Source organism: Mirounga angustirostris, unplaced genomic scaffold (genome assembly GCF_029215605.1).
Source record: "Mirounga angustirostris isolate CCGP_5_RB_7025 unplaced genomic scaffold, mMirAng1.0.hap1 SCAF_14, whole genome shotgun sequence".
NCBI classification, from domain to species: domain Eukaryota; kingdom Metazoa; phylum Chordata; class Mammalia; order Carnivora; family Phocidae; genus Mirounga; species Mirounga angustirostris.
Window position 1 is genome coordinate 68,956,915 of NW_026991722.1, and position 19,181 is coordinate 68,976,095.

Below are 19,181 nucleotides of genomic sequence, written 5' to 3' on the forward strand. Positions count from 1 at the left end.
GCCGGGGGAGGTGGGCTCTACTTCGCGGATTGGGGCTCACGGCTGTCACTCCGGAAGGGTGGGGCTTTTCAAAAAAAGACGGATTCGGAAGGCAGAGCCCCCCGGCCGCGCAGGGCACGGCGGCACTCGGCTCCGCGCCGGATGCGGTCTCGGCGGAGCGGGGCCACCGCGCGGGTCCCCGAGCCGGCGGGCGCTCCTCCGCGCGCCGGGGCCGCGTCTCCCCAGCCGGCCGTGCGCCCCGCGCGCCGGGGCCGCGGGCGGGGGCCGGAGCCGGGCGCGCGGGGGCCGCACCGCCCAACTTCGGGCGCGGGCGGCATGGGGACCGTGCGCCCGCGCGCCCCGCGCCGCCCCGCGCGCCCCGCGCGCCCGGCCTGCCCGCCAGGGGCCCCCGCGCCGCCGCCGCCCGCGCCCCGGACGCCGCAGCCCCGCCGCCCGGCCGCCCGCGCGCGCTAGCCGGCTCCCGCGCTCCCGAGGCGCCCCTCGCCCGCCAAGCAGGAGGGCCGACCCCGCGCGGACTCGAGCGAGGCGCCCGGCGGGGGCGAGGGGTGGGGTTTGCGGCGCGCGCCGGCCTCGGGGGAGCGAGTCCGGCGCCGCGCGCGGTCGGCGCCCGGCCGGCCATGGGCTGGCGGGCGGAGGGCGCAGGGCCCCGCGGCTGCTCGCGCCCCTAGCGCGCCCGCCTCGTGCAGCCCGCTCGGCCCCGGCCTGGCAACCGCTGGTCTGCGCCCCGACGGCGCCGGGAGCAGAGGAGCCGCGCTCGGGTCTCCGGGATGTGCCCGTCTGAGATGGGGACGCCGTGGCACCACTGGTCCCCCGTGCTCATCAGCCTGGCCGCCCTGTTCTCCAAAGGTGAGGGACGCCGCCGCCGCCTCTGGCCCGGGACTAACTTTGGCGCGAGTGAGGGTGTGGGGGTGTGCGTGGCCGGGGTGGCTGGGACGGAGGGCGTGGGTGCTGTGTGCGCGTGTGGACGCGCGCGGGCGGCCCCTTGGCAGCAGGTGCCTCCGCGGAGGACTTGGCGGGGGGGCCCTGGGAGACACTGCCAAGGGACACGAGGAAAAACAGCCCTGAATTAGGGGAGGGGGCCGTGGAGAACCTGCGAAGGAGAGGTGGGCCCCGGGAGGGCTGGGCCACAGGTCCGCGGAGGGGGCTTGGAAGGACCTGGCAGGGCCGTGGAGTGTGCGCTTGGCTTTTCCTGCCGGCGCCGATTATCAGAGCAGTCCCGTGTATGGGAATGTATTCAGTGCCGGGGAGGAGGCTGCAAGCAGGGCCCGCCGCTTAGCTCGGAGCCTGACCCCGGTTCCCCTAAGGCGGCCCTGAGGGCTTTTCTGCGCAGGTGCTCCCCTCCCGCCGTCCCCTGTCTGCTAGTCCGCCCCTGCTCCCGCACGGTTCCAAGCGGAGTTCCAGCCCTAACTTGTCACCTGAGTTGTGCCAGCACGGCCCTGACCCGAAGCTGTGAGCAGAGGCATTCCTCATGCGCCTCCTTCCCCGTCAGTCGGCACCCCAGCCTGTCACTGGCCCAGCCGAGCTGGAGGCTCAGGACGCTGATTCCTTGAAGAGAGATTATGTGATTCACGCAGGAGATGGGAGAAAGTACCAGCAATTCTTTCTCCTTATTGATCCGGACTCTGTGCGGTTCCCTCTGCGCGCCTCCTTTCCTACAAGGCAATCTGTGAGGAGGAAAGTGGAGATTCTTACCAGGCTCCTGTGTGTGCCCCCAGGTCCCTGTAAACAGCTTTCTCTGATGAGATTTTGGGGATGAGATCTCTCTCAGAAACGTCAAAGCCACTTGTCATGCACAACAGAGTCTTTTAATTACAGGATTTTTTTTGGTGAGTTCTTCCAGAATCACTGGGGTCTGATACTTGAGGAAGACCTTTCACTTGCTGGGGTCTGTGCTGCTGTGGGTTGAGGGAGGGGAAGCTTGCTCACCCTGCCCGCTGTCTTCTGGAGCGCTGGGCTAGTGGGTTCACCTCTCCTAATTAGGAGGAGCAATCCCGAGGACCAGAGCCTCCAGGATTTATGATGTGCACAAGAAACCAAAGAAAAGGTTGATGAATTCAGTGAATCCGAGCCAGGCAGACGTGAGGTTAAAAAAAAAAACCCTAATCCTCAGCAACAGCAGTCCAGCACACTTGCATATCTGCTGCAAGGCATGCTTTTTATTGGTTGTCCCCTGATTTTCTAACAGGAACAGGCTTCTCTGTTTTTATGCTGCAGTAACAAGGTTTTATTAAGAAAGCTACAGAATAGCTTGGTAAATATGACCTAACTATCGTGTCTCCTCGGGTATGTACATCGTTCTGTTACTGATTTCTTTATTAGGCTGAAGAAAACTGTTATTACTCCTGATGCCTTTGAACTTTTTCAAGTGGAAACCCTGGAAATGTCTTTAAAGCGGGGCCTCTGTGATGTGGAGGTCTCAGCTCATCTGTGATGCTACCAGCCCAGCATGTGACATATTTTGTGTGTTGAATGTAGAGACCCTAACTCAGCCACACTGTTGAGAAGTGACTCAGTTGTGTGTGGATTTTCGGACAGAGCGAGCGCGGTGCTGAGCCAGGGTCTGTTCCGAGACAAGGACAAGACCTGTTCCTATACCCAGGACAAGAAAATGTTTGACCCCTCTAATGCCATCGTGCTGTATAGAACCTCCTGGTGCAGGTGTGATTTCTAAATGCAGGGATGGTTCGTTCTGTTTCCCTGTGTTTGCATCACTTTTCCCTCTAAGATTCTCTGACCGCCCCCCCCCCCCCCCCGCCGCCGAAAGTTTTAGACCAGCTTGACATCAAATCTGGACTATATTTAAAAGGATTTTAATTGGGGGCCAACATACGCATACACATGCACATAATCCAAAGTGCCTAGTTGGTCTGGGGCTGATGGAAAAATGATTTCCAAATATTAAATGTCTGCTTCAGCATCTTACTACTGTCTTTATCGTATGGCCTTCATTCTTTCCAAATAGGAAACCTTGAATGAACAGAAATGCACATTTTAATTCCAGGCTGATTTCCTTGAACCTCACATATGTTTACATTTCATGAGCAGGAAGTGATTGGTCGCAGACCAAACCCACTCTTATACAGATCTTTTGAAAAACAAATAAAAAGAAATCTTCATTGCTTGTACTTCTACCGGCAGGGACCTAGAGATGATATTATGCAATCAGAAAGTTCCCAGCAACGTTGTCCTGTGGTCCCAACCTTTTCCGGAGAACGGCCTTAATGTGGAGCTGCCGGAGAGCTTGTGGCTTGTGTCTCCGTGTAGGTTCTAGTCTTGTGGGGAACTTTAATTTTTAAAATTTTTAAAAATGTTTTATTTATCGGAGAGAGAGAGCACAAGCAGGGGGAGCAAGCAGAGGGAGAAGCAGGCTTCCGCGGAGCAGGGAGCCCGACGCGGGGCTCGATCCCAGGACCCTGGGATCATGACCTGAGCCGAAGGCAGACGCTTCACTGACTGAGCCACCCAGGCACCTCTCTTGTTGGGAACTTGATGTGAACCAGAACTGGGCCAGCCTGCAGATGTGTTTTTATGCATCGCTGTTCGTTTTGAGGGAGGGACAGGAGTACGGGAAGTAGGGGCTGACGAGACAAATGGGTAAGAACTGGACGTGGGCAGAGAGCAGGGGGTTTTCATGCACAAGATTAAGAAGGTTGCCACGCTTAGGCTGCTTGTCATGACCTTCACCTGCATCCTGCAGAGTTAGTTTGTTCTCCTACAAAGGCCAGTGAGGAGTGGACCCTCAGAGCCCTGGGGAATCCTGGTAGAGGACCTGTTGCCCCTGTCTCACACCTGCCTCACGGACCCTGCCTCAGGGTTGTGCGGGCCAGGTGCTCTGCCTGCGCCCGGCAGAAGGTGGCGAGCACTCTGAGCAGTGGCTTTTTCAGCGTATCTTCCTGCAGAGTGTTTCTGTGTGTCTGGCTTCCATCTTAGGCCAGAAGGGAAGCATCAGGTGGCAGAGTACCACCTCTGTTGAGGGTATGTCCAGGAAAAGTCCAGTACAGCCCTGGACTAGAAGGAGCTTGGGTTTACGGTGACACCTTTTCCAGGCTTTCAGGGGAGGAAGAAATATCTAGGAGGGAGCTCACTGGTGTGTATGTGAGAGACAGAGAGAGACAGAGACAGTGAGACTTCATTGCTTGCATTTAAACAGTGTCACCATTAAAGGCCAGGGAACAGGGGGATCATTAACTTTCATTTTCTCTGAATAAAGTAACAAATACAATTTCATAAAAAATTCTTATATTTTTTTATGAAAGGTAGAATTCCAAGTATGAGGATCTGTTTAATTTAGTTCCATTCTGAAAGCCAAGAAAAAATGAAAAACAAATCAAAACTCCAAAAATACCCAATTGCAGAAGCTTATACTACCTATATTTGTCTCGTCTATCCATTTATCTACTCACCCTTTTATTCAACCAGTCATCATTCATCCATCCTTTTGTTCATCAGTCTGTCCGTCCATCCATCCATCCACCCACCCCCATCTGCCCATCTACCCATCTACCCATCGATCCATCTTCTATCCATCCATCTATCCATCCACCCCCATCCATCCATTCATCCATCCTTCTACTACCCATCCCTCCATCTATCCATCCACCTCCATCCATCCACCCCCCCATCTGCCCATCCTTCTACCCATCCATCCATCCTTCTATCTATCCACCCCCATCCATCCATCCACCCATCCATCCTTCTACCCATCCATCTATCCATCCATCCATCCACTCCCTATCCATCCATATATCCATCCATCCTTCCATTCATCCATCCATCCACAAATTACCACAGACCTGGTGGCTTAAAATCAACAGAAATTTATTCTCACAGTTCTGGAGGACAGATGTCCAAAATCAGTCTCCCTGGGCCAAAATCCAGGTGTCAGCAGAAGGCTCCAAGGGAGAATCGTGTCTTCCCTCTTCCAGCTTCTGGTGGCTGACTGCCTGCAGACCTTGCATCCCGGCAGCATCACTACCATCCTGCAGGCTGGTGGCTTCCCGCCTCTCTGCTCTGTCCTTGCATCATCATCTGCTCTCCCACCACCTCCCTTTAGAAGTCTCCTCTTGCACTGAGGGACCACCAGAACAATCCACATCGTCTCCCATCTTAACTCAATCACATCTGCAAAGATTCCTCTCTCCCTTTCCCCCCCAATTAGGTGACATTCAGAGGTTCAAGGGATTTGGACATAGGTATGTTTTGTGTGTCTTTTCCAACCTTTTATAGGGGTGACATCCTAAAACTATATTCTGCCTCCTGTTCTGTGTTTTAAGTTCCTCTAGGGGCCATGCTGTGTATTTTCCTATCTGGCTTCGATTTCTCTCCAGTACCTATAGTATGCTTCTTTGGACATTGCAAGGGCTCAATCAATTTTTGAGTACGCTTAAGACTGTGGAATACCGCTAAAAGAACCTCTGCCCAATGGTAAAATGACTTGATGCTGGTTTTCCTCCTGGTTAACCAAGGTGCTGTAGGAACTACTTTGGTCAATCATAGTAACAGCTAACTTCTTGAGTAGTTATTGTATGCAAGCCACTGCGCTGAGTGATTTATGAAAATGATTTTGGGGGAATTTTCAGATAAACCTAACTGGGTAGAGTTTGTTATTAGGCCCATCTTACGGATGCAGAAAGTGAGGCTCAGAGAGTAAGTAACTTGTCCGAGATCTCACAACCAGAAAGTGGCAGCGTCTGAATTCTGATTAGCCCACGCCGCCAGCCCACCTCCATTCTGCCTGTGGTTATATGTCATCACTAAACACGAACCCGTTCCTCTGCGGTGCCACCCTTGTGGTCGGTTCAATGCACAGAGGCTTCCATTGGAGTTTTGGCTCAGAGCCTAGGGTATGGTCGGCGCTCCACGCAACACAAGGGCTGGGGCGCCGACCCCCACTCTGCAGAGTAAAAAGTCCACTTGTAACTTTGACTCCCCAGAACGTCACTACCTACAGCCCACTGTTGACCGATAACATACACGGTCGATTAGCACGTATCGTGCATGTTGAATGTGTTACTGTGTTCTCACGATACGGTCAGCTGGAGAAAGGAAAATATTATTGAGGAAACCATGAGAAAATACAATTTCAGTACAAGACTGTATTTATCGAAAAAAATCCACATGTAAGTTCAAACCTGTGTTGGACAAATGGGTAAAGGAACGTCCCGTTCTTTAATTTCCTCCGCCTTAATTTTTCCAGTCGCAATCAGAAACGGTCCCTAAAAGGGGCTACAATGTAGATTTTTAAAAATGCCTTAAGCAGTTATTTGCTTATTTTATTTTTTAATATTTATTACCGAAGTGTGGTTGCCACACTGCGTTCTGTTAGTCTTGGGCATACAGCGCGGCCAGCCGAGCCCTCTGCCTGCCGCCCAGCGCCCACCGTGACCGAGGCAGTCACCAGACAATGTTGCACCTACCTAACTGACTGAATTCCCCATGCTGTACTTTTCATCCCCGTGACTTACTTACTTTATAACTGGAAGTTTGTACCTCCTAAACTCTTAATCCCTTAATCCCTTAAAATACAGATTTTAATTCCCAGACTGTCAGAGAGGGTGAGGGCAGTGATCTGATGGTGTGAAGTGTTAACTAGCATTCTAACACGCAAAACCAGCCTAACTAACGTGCTCGGGCCCCGGGGGAGGGGAGACCAAGGTGTGGCCCCTAGGACTGGATGCAGGGTGGCTCTTCGGAGAAATTGTAAAGAAAGAGAAAGAAGCACGTAGAATGAAGGCAGACAGGTACATGTTTCTTTGCTTTCAAAGGGAGAAGGATGGGTCCCGTGGACATGTGGACCCGTGAGCTTGACTCTGATGCAGACCACAAGCTTGAGTGACCTTGAGGGAGGTGGTGGTCACCAGGACCCGCTGTGCACTTGTCCCGGAATGAGACCAAAGGCTCAGGATATACCTATATCACTTCCGTCATTTATTAAAGAAAAACCTGCTTCTAGGAAGGAATAAGGGGAACACCCAACAGCCTGAAGCCAGGTCTTCTTCACTTCTGTTACTGGACGCTGGTTTTAAAGGTTCTTTTAAATAGAAATACTGCCCAAGACTCCCGCCGCTTTCAGAAATTGTCAGACTCTGCAAAGGTGGAAGGTCCTTGAATTTAAAAGTAAACAAACTGCTGACAGTTTGATGTAGGAAAATAGAGACTCAAGTCCATGTTGTCAGAGCAGATAGAACAACAGTAGCCAAGGTAGAAAGTATGTTTGAAAGCAGAAAGAATCCGAACGTCCCCCCCTCCACAGTGAAGTGTGTAAATGGAGATTTGGATACGCCTTTGCAGAGACAGGCAGTCACAGAGTTTTTGGCTCTTGGTGACATGTTCTTTTGTGCATGTGAGAAACAGTAAGTTCTTACGTTGATGGGGGCATCGCGGAGCAGGTTCACCAAGCGAAGAAGACGACAGTCAGGTTTCATGGGCGTTCTTGTGTTTGTTGATGTTCCTCGTGGGGAGAGCTCTCCTGGCAGGTGGAGGATGCTGTCATTAGCAAGGTGTTGGACACACTTTCTTAGGTCGTGGTGGCAGTGGGAGATTTTGATTCCACCCCCTCGATTCCCCCCCGCCGCACTCCCGGTCACCCCGGATGCCTCCCTCCAGGCAGGTGCCACGCGGCAGCCCCCGCCCCTTGCCGCAGCGGAAGGCACGCCACCCCGGGAGCCGACGTCCAGCAACAGAGCAAAGACTTGGAAGAACAGATGCCGACAGGCATGTTTTCTTGGCCCCTCTCTCCTGCCTCACCGTAGAAAATATTTTTCATGGGGAGGGCGCGGGGAGGAGAGTGTAGAGTGAGCTTAGATGTTGCTATGCTTCTGAGCTGCTCTGAGCCACTTCACTCCAATGTGAAGGAGAGACCGTGTGAGATTTTCCCAGATGTACCTGGGGGTCCCCACAGAGGAGCACCTGCCCTGGATCTCTGGGGGAGATGCAGAGGAAACGTCTGTGTGCGGAGACCAGGCAGGACGCTCCCGAGGGCTGCTGGGAGCCACAGAATGTTTCCGTGATCGGCCAGGTGTGGTGCAGATGTGACTGGGGGGTGGGTGGTATGGGCGACCCCAGGGGGCGCGAGGTCAAGACCGTGGAGGCGTAGCCGTGGTCCTCATGGACGGACCGCAGGACACCAGATGCCATGTGGACACATGACGAAGTCCAGTGGAAATGAACCCTTCCAGAACTTAGACATGGTCCCCAGAATCATTGGGGGAGGTCAGTGTTGACAGAGCTTTTGTTGGAAATGAGGACTGCAAATAGGAATGAGGTCCCGTGACGTATAGATGGAGAAACATGCATTTCTGGCTCCCTGAGGCTGGGGACTGAGGTTGGCATTCTCTCAGCAACCCCCCCCCCCCAACTGAACACGTTGAAGAACACGCATGGGCTGCGCTCGGTTTGGTGCGTCTGGCGCTCGATGGCGGCAGATGGCGGGGGGTCAGCCTTGAGCACAGTCTGCGGGGGTTGGTCCCAGGGCTCCGAGGTGGTCCTTCCCAGGGGAGCTGAGAAAGCAGGCGGGATGCTCATTCTTGCCGGAGAGGGGCAGGTGCATAGCACTGCCATCTGAACACGTCCCGAGGTGGGAGCCGTCTAACATATGGGGTAAGCGGCACCTGACCCCAGGGCCGGCAGCAGGTGGCAGCCGGCGAACTGCAGTAGACAGGTGCCGGGCGGGGAGAAGGCTCCGGCTTCCTCTGAAGATCAGCTTATGTGGCCTGGCAGAGTGGAGGGGGATTTTAAGGATTTTTGTCTATTAGAACACCATCCTTTTCCTAAGTGTCTTTTCTAGGAACTATTTCTTAAGTCTTAGTACCAGTTGGCGGGGGAGGGGGTGGGAGCGGTGTTTATCCTGAGAAATGGTTTGCACTTTATCCTGTGAACACCATGAATTTTGTAAGTGAATTTCTAAGTGTCTCTCTTTGCTTTAACTCCTAGGACTCTCTGAGCCAGATTTGCCCTCGTTAAGCGTAGGAACTTAAGAGATGCGTCTTATGCATCAGCTTTATCCTTGGCCCTATCTTATTTTCCTGCCCCTGTTCTTCTCTTCCCATCTGCCTCTGTGCCTGCTTCTTCTGTCCCACAGCATTGCTGTTTTGTAACCTACTTCAGATTAATTTTGAAATGAGGGAGAGGTAAAAATAATCTCTCTACCCAAGGATGACTGTCTCCCATTTTGATGTGTCTCATTCTTACCGTTTTCTGTGGATTGTTTAAATCGTTGTGTTCATACTGTGGATGGTCCACATAATTTGGGTTTTGGACTTTTTGAGTTCATGTGTTTATATAAATATTCATGTTTTAAAAACCTATTATGAACATATTTTTAATGTATGTACCATAGCTTAAAGTTTTAGCTCTTGTTGGGCATTTCCATCATTTATAGTTTTCCACTATTATAAGGAAGTAATTACCTTTGTGCATGATGTTTGCTCTGAGTTACATTCTTAGATAGATTCATGGTTATTTAATGACTGGGCCAAAAGAGTATGGGTAGACGTTTTGCTGCCATGCTCAGAGGTCTGAGCAACATGTGAGAGCATCAGTTCCATGGAACGTTGACACTCTTGGTGACGGCAGGTGTCCATGTCCGTGGTACCCCACGACCTCTGCTGAGTGTCTGTGTGTCCCTGGAAAGTATTCTGAGTGCATCATGGAGAAAGTCACTCCTCTTTGAGGTGGTGACTCGTAATGCCCCGAAGCTCTGTCCGTTTTCCCCAAAGTGTGGTCCAGCGCCCTGAGGTTGGGGGCTTTGCCTCTCGGAGGCTGAGGGGTTGCTGTGGGTGAGGTGACAAAGTCTGTGGCCAGAGAAGATCTGGAATTGTTCATGGCAGGCACTCCCCGGGCTGCAGGCGAGGACCTCAGTCGGTAGGTGGCGTGGACATGGAGAGACCGTGGTGTCAGGCCAGGAGGGACAAAGAAGATGTGTCTAAGAATGGGGTGGGGAGGAAGCTATTTAGTCGGCGGGGAAGAGGAGGTCCCCTCTAGGACATGCTGTTTGGGAATCAGCACCACAGAGGGGAATAAGAGCAACAGCTGGAGGTTCCAGTTTGGAATTTGTGGTTCTGTGACTGATGGCATCTGAGAGACCCTGCTGCCCACACACAGCATGAAATATTCCAGTTCAGCCTACGATCTACATAGTTCTGAGTTTTTATATCCAGCAAGGAATGTCACCGGTCCTGGGCACGGAGGGCCGTTGTTTATCTAATGGCGAGGTAGGTTCCGAAGGCACAGAAATGAGTATGAAATCAACTCTGCCCTCAAGGGGTTGCAGTTCGGTGTGGGAAAGGGTCCTAATCCTGTTCTGGCCCAGCGCCCTCCTTCAGGCACCCGGGGTCCCAGGGGCTCCCCCAAGAAGCAGACAGCAGCTCCTGAGCCAGCCCCGGAACCCTGGTACCGAGAGATGCCTGCCGGTCTGGTTACTTGGACTCTAGCCTCTTCAGCTCGGGAAGGCCCCTCGGAGGGCATCTCGAGTTGCTGATACACATTCCCGCCCTTGGGATCCCGAGTGATTCTCATCTTGTTGGAATCGATGCATGACACCCCTGATGTTGCAGGAGTCATGTCAGAGCGTCTCACCTTTGTTCTTTCTCTCTTCCCAGGGGGACCCTTCCTGGTGTCTCTGGCATTCCTTGCCACGATGTTGGTAAAGAAGTGCTCAACTAACAGCTGATTTGATTTTGGTTTTTCTAGGTGATCCCTTTGCCTTCTAGGATTTGAAAGTATTCCTGGTGTTTCTTTGAGCAGGAGACCCTCAAGAGCTACTGTTCCGTTTTATCACCCCAAAGGCCTCTGGATTACCATCCTCAGGCAGCATTTAACAGATGCTGTAAAGGACGAAATGAAAGCAGGTCTTCGGCTGGGAGATCCTCCCTTGGAATATAAAGCACAGTGTGAGACCGTCTCCAGGAAGTTATGGACTGACTGGACACCTTCCACCCGAGTTTTATTTGTTTAAAGAAACGTTTTGTAGCAATAAATAATTAGGCATATTTTGGTTGCAGGCTCGAAATGAAAATCGGAGATGGCCCAAGGGGTACCTTAGTGAGGATAGACCAGCTCTGGTGCAGGAATAAGCAAGTGCCTATGTCTCAGGGGCTTCACTTGATTGAGAAAGGTTTATTTCTTATCCACTGAGAGTCTAGCTGACCCACATCCACCTTGTTGTGCCATTTGGGGCACACACACGGTTTCATGGCTTATGCCCACATCCCACTGATCAGCGCTTAGAAACACGTCCCCCATCTAACTGCAGAGAGGACTAGAAAGTGTAGAGCAGCACGTATACATTTGGTGAACGCTCACGGTCTCTGCCAGAAGGGAGAAGGAAACATGTTGGTTCACATAACTGAAATTCTGTGGGCACATTGGCATCAGGTAAGGCTTGATCCAGGTGCTTAGGGGATGCCAAAAGGACCTAGAGTCTCTCTGCTCCTCTTTAACTGTATTGCTTCTATTCTTAGAGACAGTGCCCCTCATTTAGGCAAGACCCTTCCCAGCTCAGAATTACATCTTGAAATCCACTGAAAAGAAAGCATTTCTTTTAACAATTCCATTAGCGTTCTGGACCTGCTCTGGATAGGCCACATTGCTCCATGAGCCTTCCTGAATCAGTGGCTGTGCCCAGGAGGATGGGATAGGTGTAGGCTGATGGGATCAGGCTGAGGCAGTGAGCTCCCCCTTTGGAGCCTTGAGTGGGAATCCACCCAGATCACCTGTATGAGAAAGGGGAGGGCATGATATATATCATTTTAAATACTGTTACCCAAAAGGGGTCGTGGATGCTGGACGTTTGCCATGAGAGCAATATTCCAGTCTTAGGGTCGTTGTAATTCTAAACCTACTATGAAAATATTCCCAGGTTCTCTAATATTTAACCCTGAAGGGCATTTTGTATGCCTGCTCAGGTGACCGCTCTCAGTATAGAATTGTACCCTCTCAGAGAAGTTACTCTGTCCTTCCAGTGTTTCAATCTAATGTAAGCTTTGGTTTCCAATGGTTGTAATTTTTCAGAGTCCTTAATTAGATGTAAAAACTATGCACAATGGAAATTGCTGTGGTTAAATATTTGCATTATGTGTTGTTAAAAGCAAGCATCAAAACATGCAATTGCTTGTTTTATAAGCATTCAATATTTTGAAATGTGAGGTCCCTGAAAACCCTGGGAATTCTCTTGGAAGGGAGAGAGCCGCTCAGATCACATCAGTTACGTTTTCAGGGGAGCAGTGTCAGCATGGGGAGGGGAACGGGGTTTTGACTCACAGCCAGTTGAGGCGCAGCTCAGCCCGTCCCCGTCCCAACCAGGTGAGCCTTCTGCTTGATTTCTGGGCTTCCGGCTTCACCTTAGGGGGTCAGGTCGTTCAAAGAAGTATAACTTGCAAACGACGCACTGAGACAATTTCCAAGGTGTCCTGAGTTATAGATAGCCCAATATTTACATTTTGGAAAGGAGAAAGGGTTGTAGGGTGCATTTGGGTCAAATATCTCATTTTTACTCTTGTGCGGTAATTTTCCTGGAATTGTTTCAGATGTGGTAAAGAGATTTCTGATACGGAAAGGACATGATTACTATTCTTTTACAAGTTAAATTGAAAAGCAGGCCTCGTGAACCTAAAGGATGTAAAACCGAGAAAGAGGGCGCATTATGTCTTCGACAGATAGAGAAGCCAAAGACTGGCCCTCCCTTTCCTTATGTGCTTTATGTCGGGTGTGACTTTCGGCCAGGTGTCAGGCAGTGGACGGTGGCTGCCGTAACGGATGTCTTGTCAGGATTTTGAAATTGGAGACTTCCATAAAGATGTGGATTTTCCTGCTCCCGTCGATGGATGTGCGTATTTCTGTGCGGCGACAGGTCGTTCCAGCTAAGCAGTGGCCGCGGCCACCGGAGAGTGGGGCCTGTTCCGGTCACCATTGTCGCGGGCTGGAACTGTGTATCGTGGGGCTGAGCTCCGTGTCGGCCAGAGGTGGGGAAATGAAATGCAGACAGCAGTGCCCACGTTCCTTGAAGTGTGAAGACGTTCCCTCACTCGTGTGATCTCCCTGGGCCCTGGCAGCCCGGGGATGTGTGGCTCTTACTGTGTGACGGTTACCTTGAATCTCGGGGAACTGCGGGGTTTTACGTAACGCAATGATTTTACCTCATTTGTCTGAAGCAGTGTCCTGGAAACAGGATGTGTGCGTGGAGGAGTGTGAGGCAGAGACCTTCAGAGATGAATTTCCTGGGGGTGTTTGAGAGCTTATGAGTCTGCAGATCCTTCTGTGTGCATTCGCTCTTAAACGTATAAGTTTTCTGAGTATAGTTGACACACAATGTTCTGTTAGTTTAAAGTGTACTATTCACTCCTTAACTTGATCTCTCTAAATGCATAGTTGCGCCGCTCATCTTTTTTGTCTGTCTGCCTGCCTCTCTCTGTCTCACCTTTGATTTCATGGTAGGAAGGTACCCCCCATCTGCTGTCTCACTGTGATCCACTTCCCTCAGGTATGCAGACCTCCACTGTCCCACATGTACGGTCAGGCAGTTCCTTTGATCCAGACAGCGGAACACTCCCACCCCGTAGCTCATTAAGACAAGTACATTTACAAGAAGAGAATTGCTCTTTGTTAAAAGAAACTATGAAAGTGGGGTGCATTTATGTTGTTTTGCTTATGCCACAGTCGTAATTGTACTAATGCCGACTTGACGACCTTTCTGAGGACTGCGAATCTTACAGGAAGAGGAAACAAAAAGGTTTATGTTCCTCGCGTACCCGCATATGTTTTTGCTGTAAGAAGGTTTAGTGGGATAACGGATACGTTACTTTCAAGCTTATGCTCTGTTACGTTAGGATACAATTCTCAGAGAGACCCAGGACGGAAATAGGGAGTTCAGGAGAAAGAGGAACAAGGGCACATTTCTGATTGTTAATGGGGACTTTTTCATGGGTTTTATAAATGGATGGTGGTGGGTGTCAAGTCATTCTGTTATTCATATTCCAATGGATATATTTAAGAGAGTGATGTAACGGTTTAATTTTAAATGTCAGGATTTACAATACACTAGAAACTTTATCCTTAGCAACTGTTGAAACTCTGATGAGAAACAATAGGTAACAATTTTTAAATGTGCAAGTGGGTACATCGTTTTAAAAGGTTTCTCTTAGGAATTTAAGGAGAAATGCTCTTGGAAGACCCTTGTTTGAGAACAGGCGCTGTCAGGCCGGGCTCCGTGTGCGAGTCAGCTGTGCACATCCCGCCGCCCAAGTTCCATGGCAGACTAGGGCATCAGACTAGCCTGGGATCAGACTGGGATCAGACTGGGCGCCGGCAGTTTTGGAAGCGTCCCCAGGGGACTCTGATGTGAAGTCAAGTCTGAGCGCCCTGAAACAAAGCCATCAAAGGAGGGCATCTGTCAGTGTGAGCAAGAGGTAAAGCAATGATTCTGAATCCGGGCTGCACATTAGAATCTCGTGAGAAGGTATTTTTGGAGCGTTGTGTGTCTGGTTAATGGAGGTAAATTTGCGTAGAGTATGATTCACCTTTTTATGATACAAGTTCTATGAATTTTGGCAAATGCATATCGTCTTGTAACAATCAAGATGTAGAACATTTCCATCATCCCCCCCCCCCATTTTCTTTTACCCTTCCTAGCTGGCCCCTCCTTCGGCCCTCATCTGGGAGCCACGGATCTATAGTTGTGCTTTTTCCAGAATGTTATATAAATGGTGTCATAGACCACGTAGCCTTTTGAGTTAGGCTTCCTTCACTTAGCATAATGCATTTGATATTCTCCCAGATCTTGGGGATGTATGAGGAGTTCACTTCTTTGCTTTACTGAGGAAGATACTATAGTATGGCAAACCAGAGTTTGTTTTTCCATTTGCCAGATGAAAGACACCCGATTTGCTAATAGTTTGGCTATTATGAATAAATCCACTCTAAGTATTGGTGTACAAGTTTTGGTGTGAATGTATGTTTCCATTTCTTTGCAGGTAAATACCTGGGGATAAAACGGCTGGGTCATGTGCTGATTGCATGTCTAACATGATAAACTGTCAATCTGCTTTGCAAAAATGGTTGAACCATTTGGCATTGGTACCAGGGATGTATAATGTTCCAGATGTTGCACACCCTTGCCAACACTTGATATTTTCACGCTGTAATTTTATTTTAGCTATTCTAACACGTGTGTGATGATATCTCATGGTGGTTTTCATGTGCATTTCCCTAATTACTAATGATGTTGAACAGTTTTTAGTGGCTTATTTGCCATCTGTATATCTTTGGTAAAGTATCTTTTCAAAGCCTTTGCTGTTTTAAAACAGGCAACTAATGTGGGTTGTCTTACTCCGTTTTGGAGATTATTTGTGTGGCTTGGGTACACATCTCTTATTGTGCATGTGATTTGAAAATAGTTTTTTTTTGGTCTGCAGCATGTCATTTCTTCCTTTTAACAGGTCTTTGGCAGAGCAAAATTTAGATACATATTTTTATATATATGTGTATCTATATATATATAGATGAGGTCCAGTTTCCCTTTGTCTTTTATGGACTTGCTTTTGTTTTTATATCTTAGAAATATTTGCCAAATAAGGGGTCACAAAGCATGTTCTTCCAGAAATGTAATAGTTTTGGGTTTTATATTGAGGTGTGTTATCCACTTTGGGGTCAGTTTTTGTGTGTGGTGCGATGTATGGGTCAAGTTTCAGTTTATTTGCATATGAATGTCCAGTTGTTCCATCACAATGTGTTGTAAAGACTGTTGTCTGTCTGTTTTTGTGAAGACCATTTGACCATAAGTTGAAGGCATATTCTCAACTCTCAGTTTTGTTCCCCTGAACCCTGTGTCTATTTCTTCACCGATACCACCCTGTCTTGATGACTGTTCTTTATAATGAATCATGAAATCAGGTAATGTGAATTCTCCAAACGTTTTGACTGTTCTAGTTTCTTTGATTTGCAATATACATTTTGGAACTAACTTGTCCATTTCTTTAAAAAAAAAATTCCTGCTGGGATTTTGATTGGGATTGCATTGAATCAGCAGAAAATATACCTTTGTAATAATGAGACCTGCCATCTTAACCATAATGAGCCCTCTGATCCATGAACATGGTACATCTGACAGTTTATATAGGTTTTCTTTGATGTTTATCATCACTCTTATCATTTTTAGCATACAGATGCTGCACATAACTTTTAGATTTATACCAAAGTGTTCCATGTTTTTGGGGTGCTATTGTGAATATTCTTTTTAAGATTTGAATTTAGTCTTTATTGCAATTATATAGGAACAAAATTGATTTTTGTATATTGACCTTGTATCCTAAACTCATTTATTTTAGTAGCTGTTTTTTTGTTTTTTTTTTTTTTGTTTTTTAGACTCTTAGGTATATTTTACATGGTCAGTCATGCCATTTGCGAATATGGTTTTAGGATCTCCTTTTTGATCTGTAAGCCTCTCCCCCCTGTTCCCTTTGCACAGGCCAGAAACCCTAGGATGATGCTGAGTAAGAATGGAGATAGCTCCTATCCTTGCCCATTTGCCAATCTTACACCATTAACTATGACATTGTGGGTTTCTTGTAGGTGCTTTTTATGAAGATGAGGGAGTTCTTCTCTATTCCTCATGTGTTGAGATTTTATCATAGATGGATATTGAACTTTGTCCGATCCTTTTATTGTGTTGCTGCCACAATCGCAGGATTTTTCTTAGTTAGCCTGTTGATACTGTAGATGATGTTGCTTTTCAGATATTGAATCATCTGTATTCTTGCACCAACCCAGCTTAGTGGCGGTATAATTTTTTTTATTGCTGTATTGGATTTTCTAATATTTTGTTGAGGGTTTGTGTGTCTAAGCTCTTCTCTATATATGTATATATCATTTTCTATATATGTGTAAAGTATATATATATATATATATATATATATAATATTGCCTTTAACTAGTTTTGGTGTCAGAGTCATCTGGTGTCATAGAATGAGGTGTGGAGTGTTCTCTCCTATTCTGTTTTCTGGGAGAGACTGTATAAATTCAATGTTAGCACTTCTTTATGTATTCAGTTCAAATCATCTGGTGAAACCACCTGGGCCTGGAGGGTTTTTTTAAGAAGCTTTTAAATTGCACGTTTTATTGAATGGGTTTAGGACTATTCACATTTATTTTATATGGAGTGAGTTTTGATAGTTTATGTTTTTTTTTGATGAGTTTGTCCATTTTATCTAAATTGTCAGATTTATGGGAATAATGTTCATCATATCCCTTTATCCGCCTTTTCATGACTGTGAGGTCTGTAGTGATGTCCCCTATTTCATTCCTGCAACTAGTGATATGTTTCTCTTTTCTCTTTGTTCTTGGTCAGTTTGGGTACAGATTTATGAATTTTATGTGCTTTTTCAAAGAACCAGCTTTCCTTTTCATTTATTTCTCTTTTTTTTCCATTTTAATTGAATTCTACTCTAATTTTTATTATTTTGTTTTGTGGTTTTGGTTTTAATTTTTTCCCTTTTTAAAAATCTAGTTTCTTCACATGGAAGCTAAGATCATTTTGTGAGATATTTCTTCTCTTTTCCTTTTTTTTTTTTTTTAAAGATTTTTATTTATTTATATGACAGAGAACAGGAGAGCGCAGGCAGGGAGAGTGGCAGAGGGAGAGGTAGAAGCAGGTCCCCCGCTGAGCAGGGAGCCCAATGCAGGACTCCATCCCAGGACCCTGGGATCATGACCTGAGCCGAAGGCAGTTGCTTAACCGAATGAGCCACCCAGGTGCCCCAAGATATTTCTTCTTTTTCTGATAAAAGCACCTAAGGCTATAAATTTTCCTTCAGGCACTGTTTTAGCTCTGTCCCTCAAACTTTTATGGTATATGTTTATTTTCATGTAATTTACAGTTATTTCCCTTAATTTCTCTCATGACTTCCTTTTTGACCCATATGTTATTTAGATATTTGTTGTTTACTTTTGAAATATTTGAGAATTTTCTAGATATCTTTCTGATACTGATTTCTAGCTTAATACCAATTTGTTCAGAGAACATACATTGCAGGATGACAATTCATTTACATGTTTGAGTATTTTTTATGTTTCAGAGTAAGGTCTGTCTTGCTAAATGCTCCTTAAGTTCTGGAAAGGAATATTATATTGCTTTTGTTGGGTGGAGTGCCCTGTAGCTATCAGTTAGGTTACTTGCTTGATAGTGTTATCCAAATATTCTATATTCTTACTGATTTTCTGTTCCTTCCATAATTAAGAAAGGAATGTTGACCTCTCCAAATATAATTATGGATTTTTCTGTTTCTCTTCTTAGTTGTGTGAGTTTTTGCTTTATGTATTTTTGAAATTCTTTAGTTAAGTGCATATACATTTAGGATAGCTATATATTGTAGGTGAATTTGCCCCTTTACAAACATATAGTACTTCTTTTTTCCCCCTTTATATTATGGCTTATTTGGAGGTCTGTTTTTTTTTCTCATCTTAATATGGGTACTTCAGTTCTTTTGTTACTGTTTGCATGGTATATTTTCCCCATATGACTGAGTATTGCTTTTATATCCACCACAACAATCTATGGTTTTTAATTGGTGTGCTTAGACAATTTATGTGTCCAAAATTATGTAATTTTACATATATTTGGGTTAAAATCTGCCATTTTTTTAGTTATATATTATTCTGTCTGTTTTTTGTGCCCCCCCACCCCCACCTACTTTTTAGTTAATGGAATATTGTTTACAATTGTATTTTATCTTGACTGTTGGGTTATTATTTATACTTTTAAAAAATCACGGCAGTAGCTGCCCTAAGGTTTTCAATACGGACCTCTGCTTTATCACAATCTAATTTCCAAGCAACGTTACACCACTTAACATGCAGTGTGAAAACCTCCCAATGGTAAATTTCCAATTTCTCTCTGTTACTGTTAGTTTCATTAGTGTCATTTATTTTTAATTTTAGACATGGGATAAACCTACACTATATTGTTATTATTTTTGCTTTATACAGTCAAATATCTTTTAGAGCAATTGAAAACAAGAAGAAATTGTATTCTATATCTACTTTTATTTTAACCATTTCCAGGAGTCTTCATTTCTTTGTGTAGATCCCTGCCTGATATGTTCTTTCTGTCTGAAGATCTGCCTTTGCCCTCTCTTGTCTCAGAGGTCTCATGGAAATGCATCCCTCCCTAGCTTTTACTTTTCCGGGGATAT

At 47.1% G+C, this 19,181-nt stretch overlaps 1 protein-coding gene across 1 annotated transcript in view; it reads left to right on the top strand.

Annotated features, from left to right (window-relative positions):
- The first annotated feature begins 767 nt into the window (after positions 1–767).
- The window catches only part of TMEM132D (transmembrane protein 132D), a 547,655-nt gene continuing 529,241 nt past the window's right edge, over positions 768–19,181 (top strand). The window contains exon 1 of the mRNA XM_045886451.2: positions 768–846. Coding sequence (XP_045742407.2) covers positions 768–846 — 79 coding nt within the window. The remainder of the gene's footprint in view (positions 847–19,181) is intronic.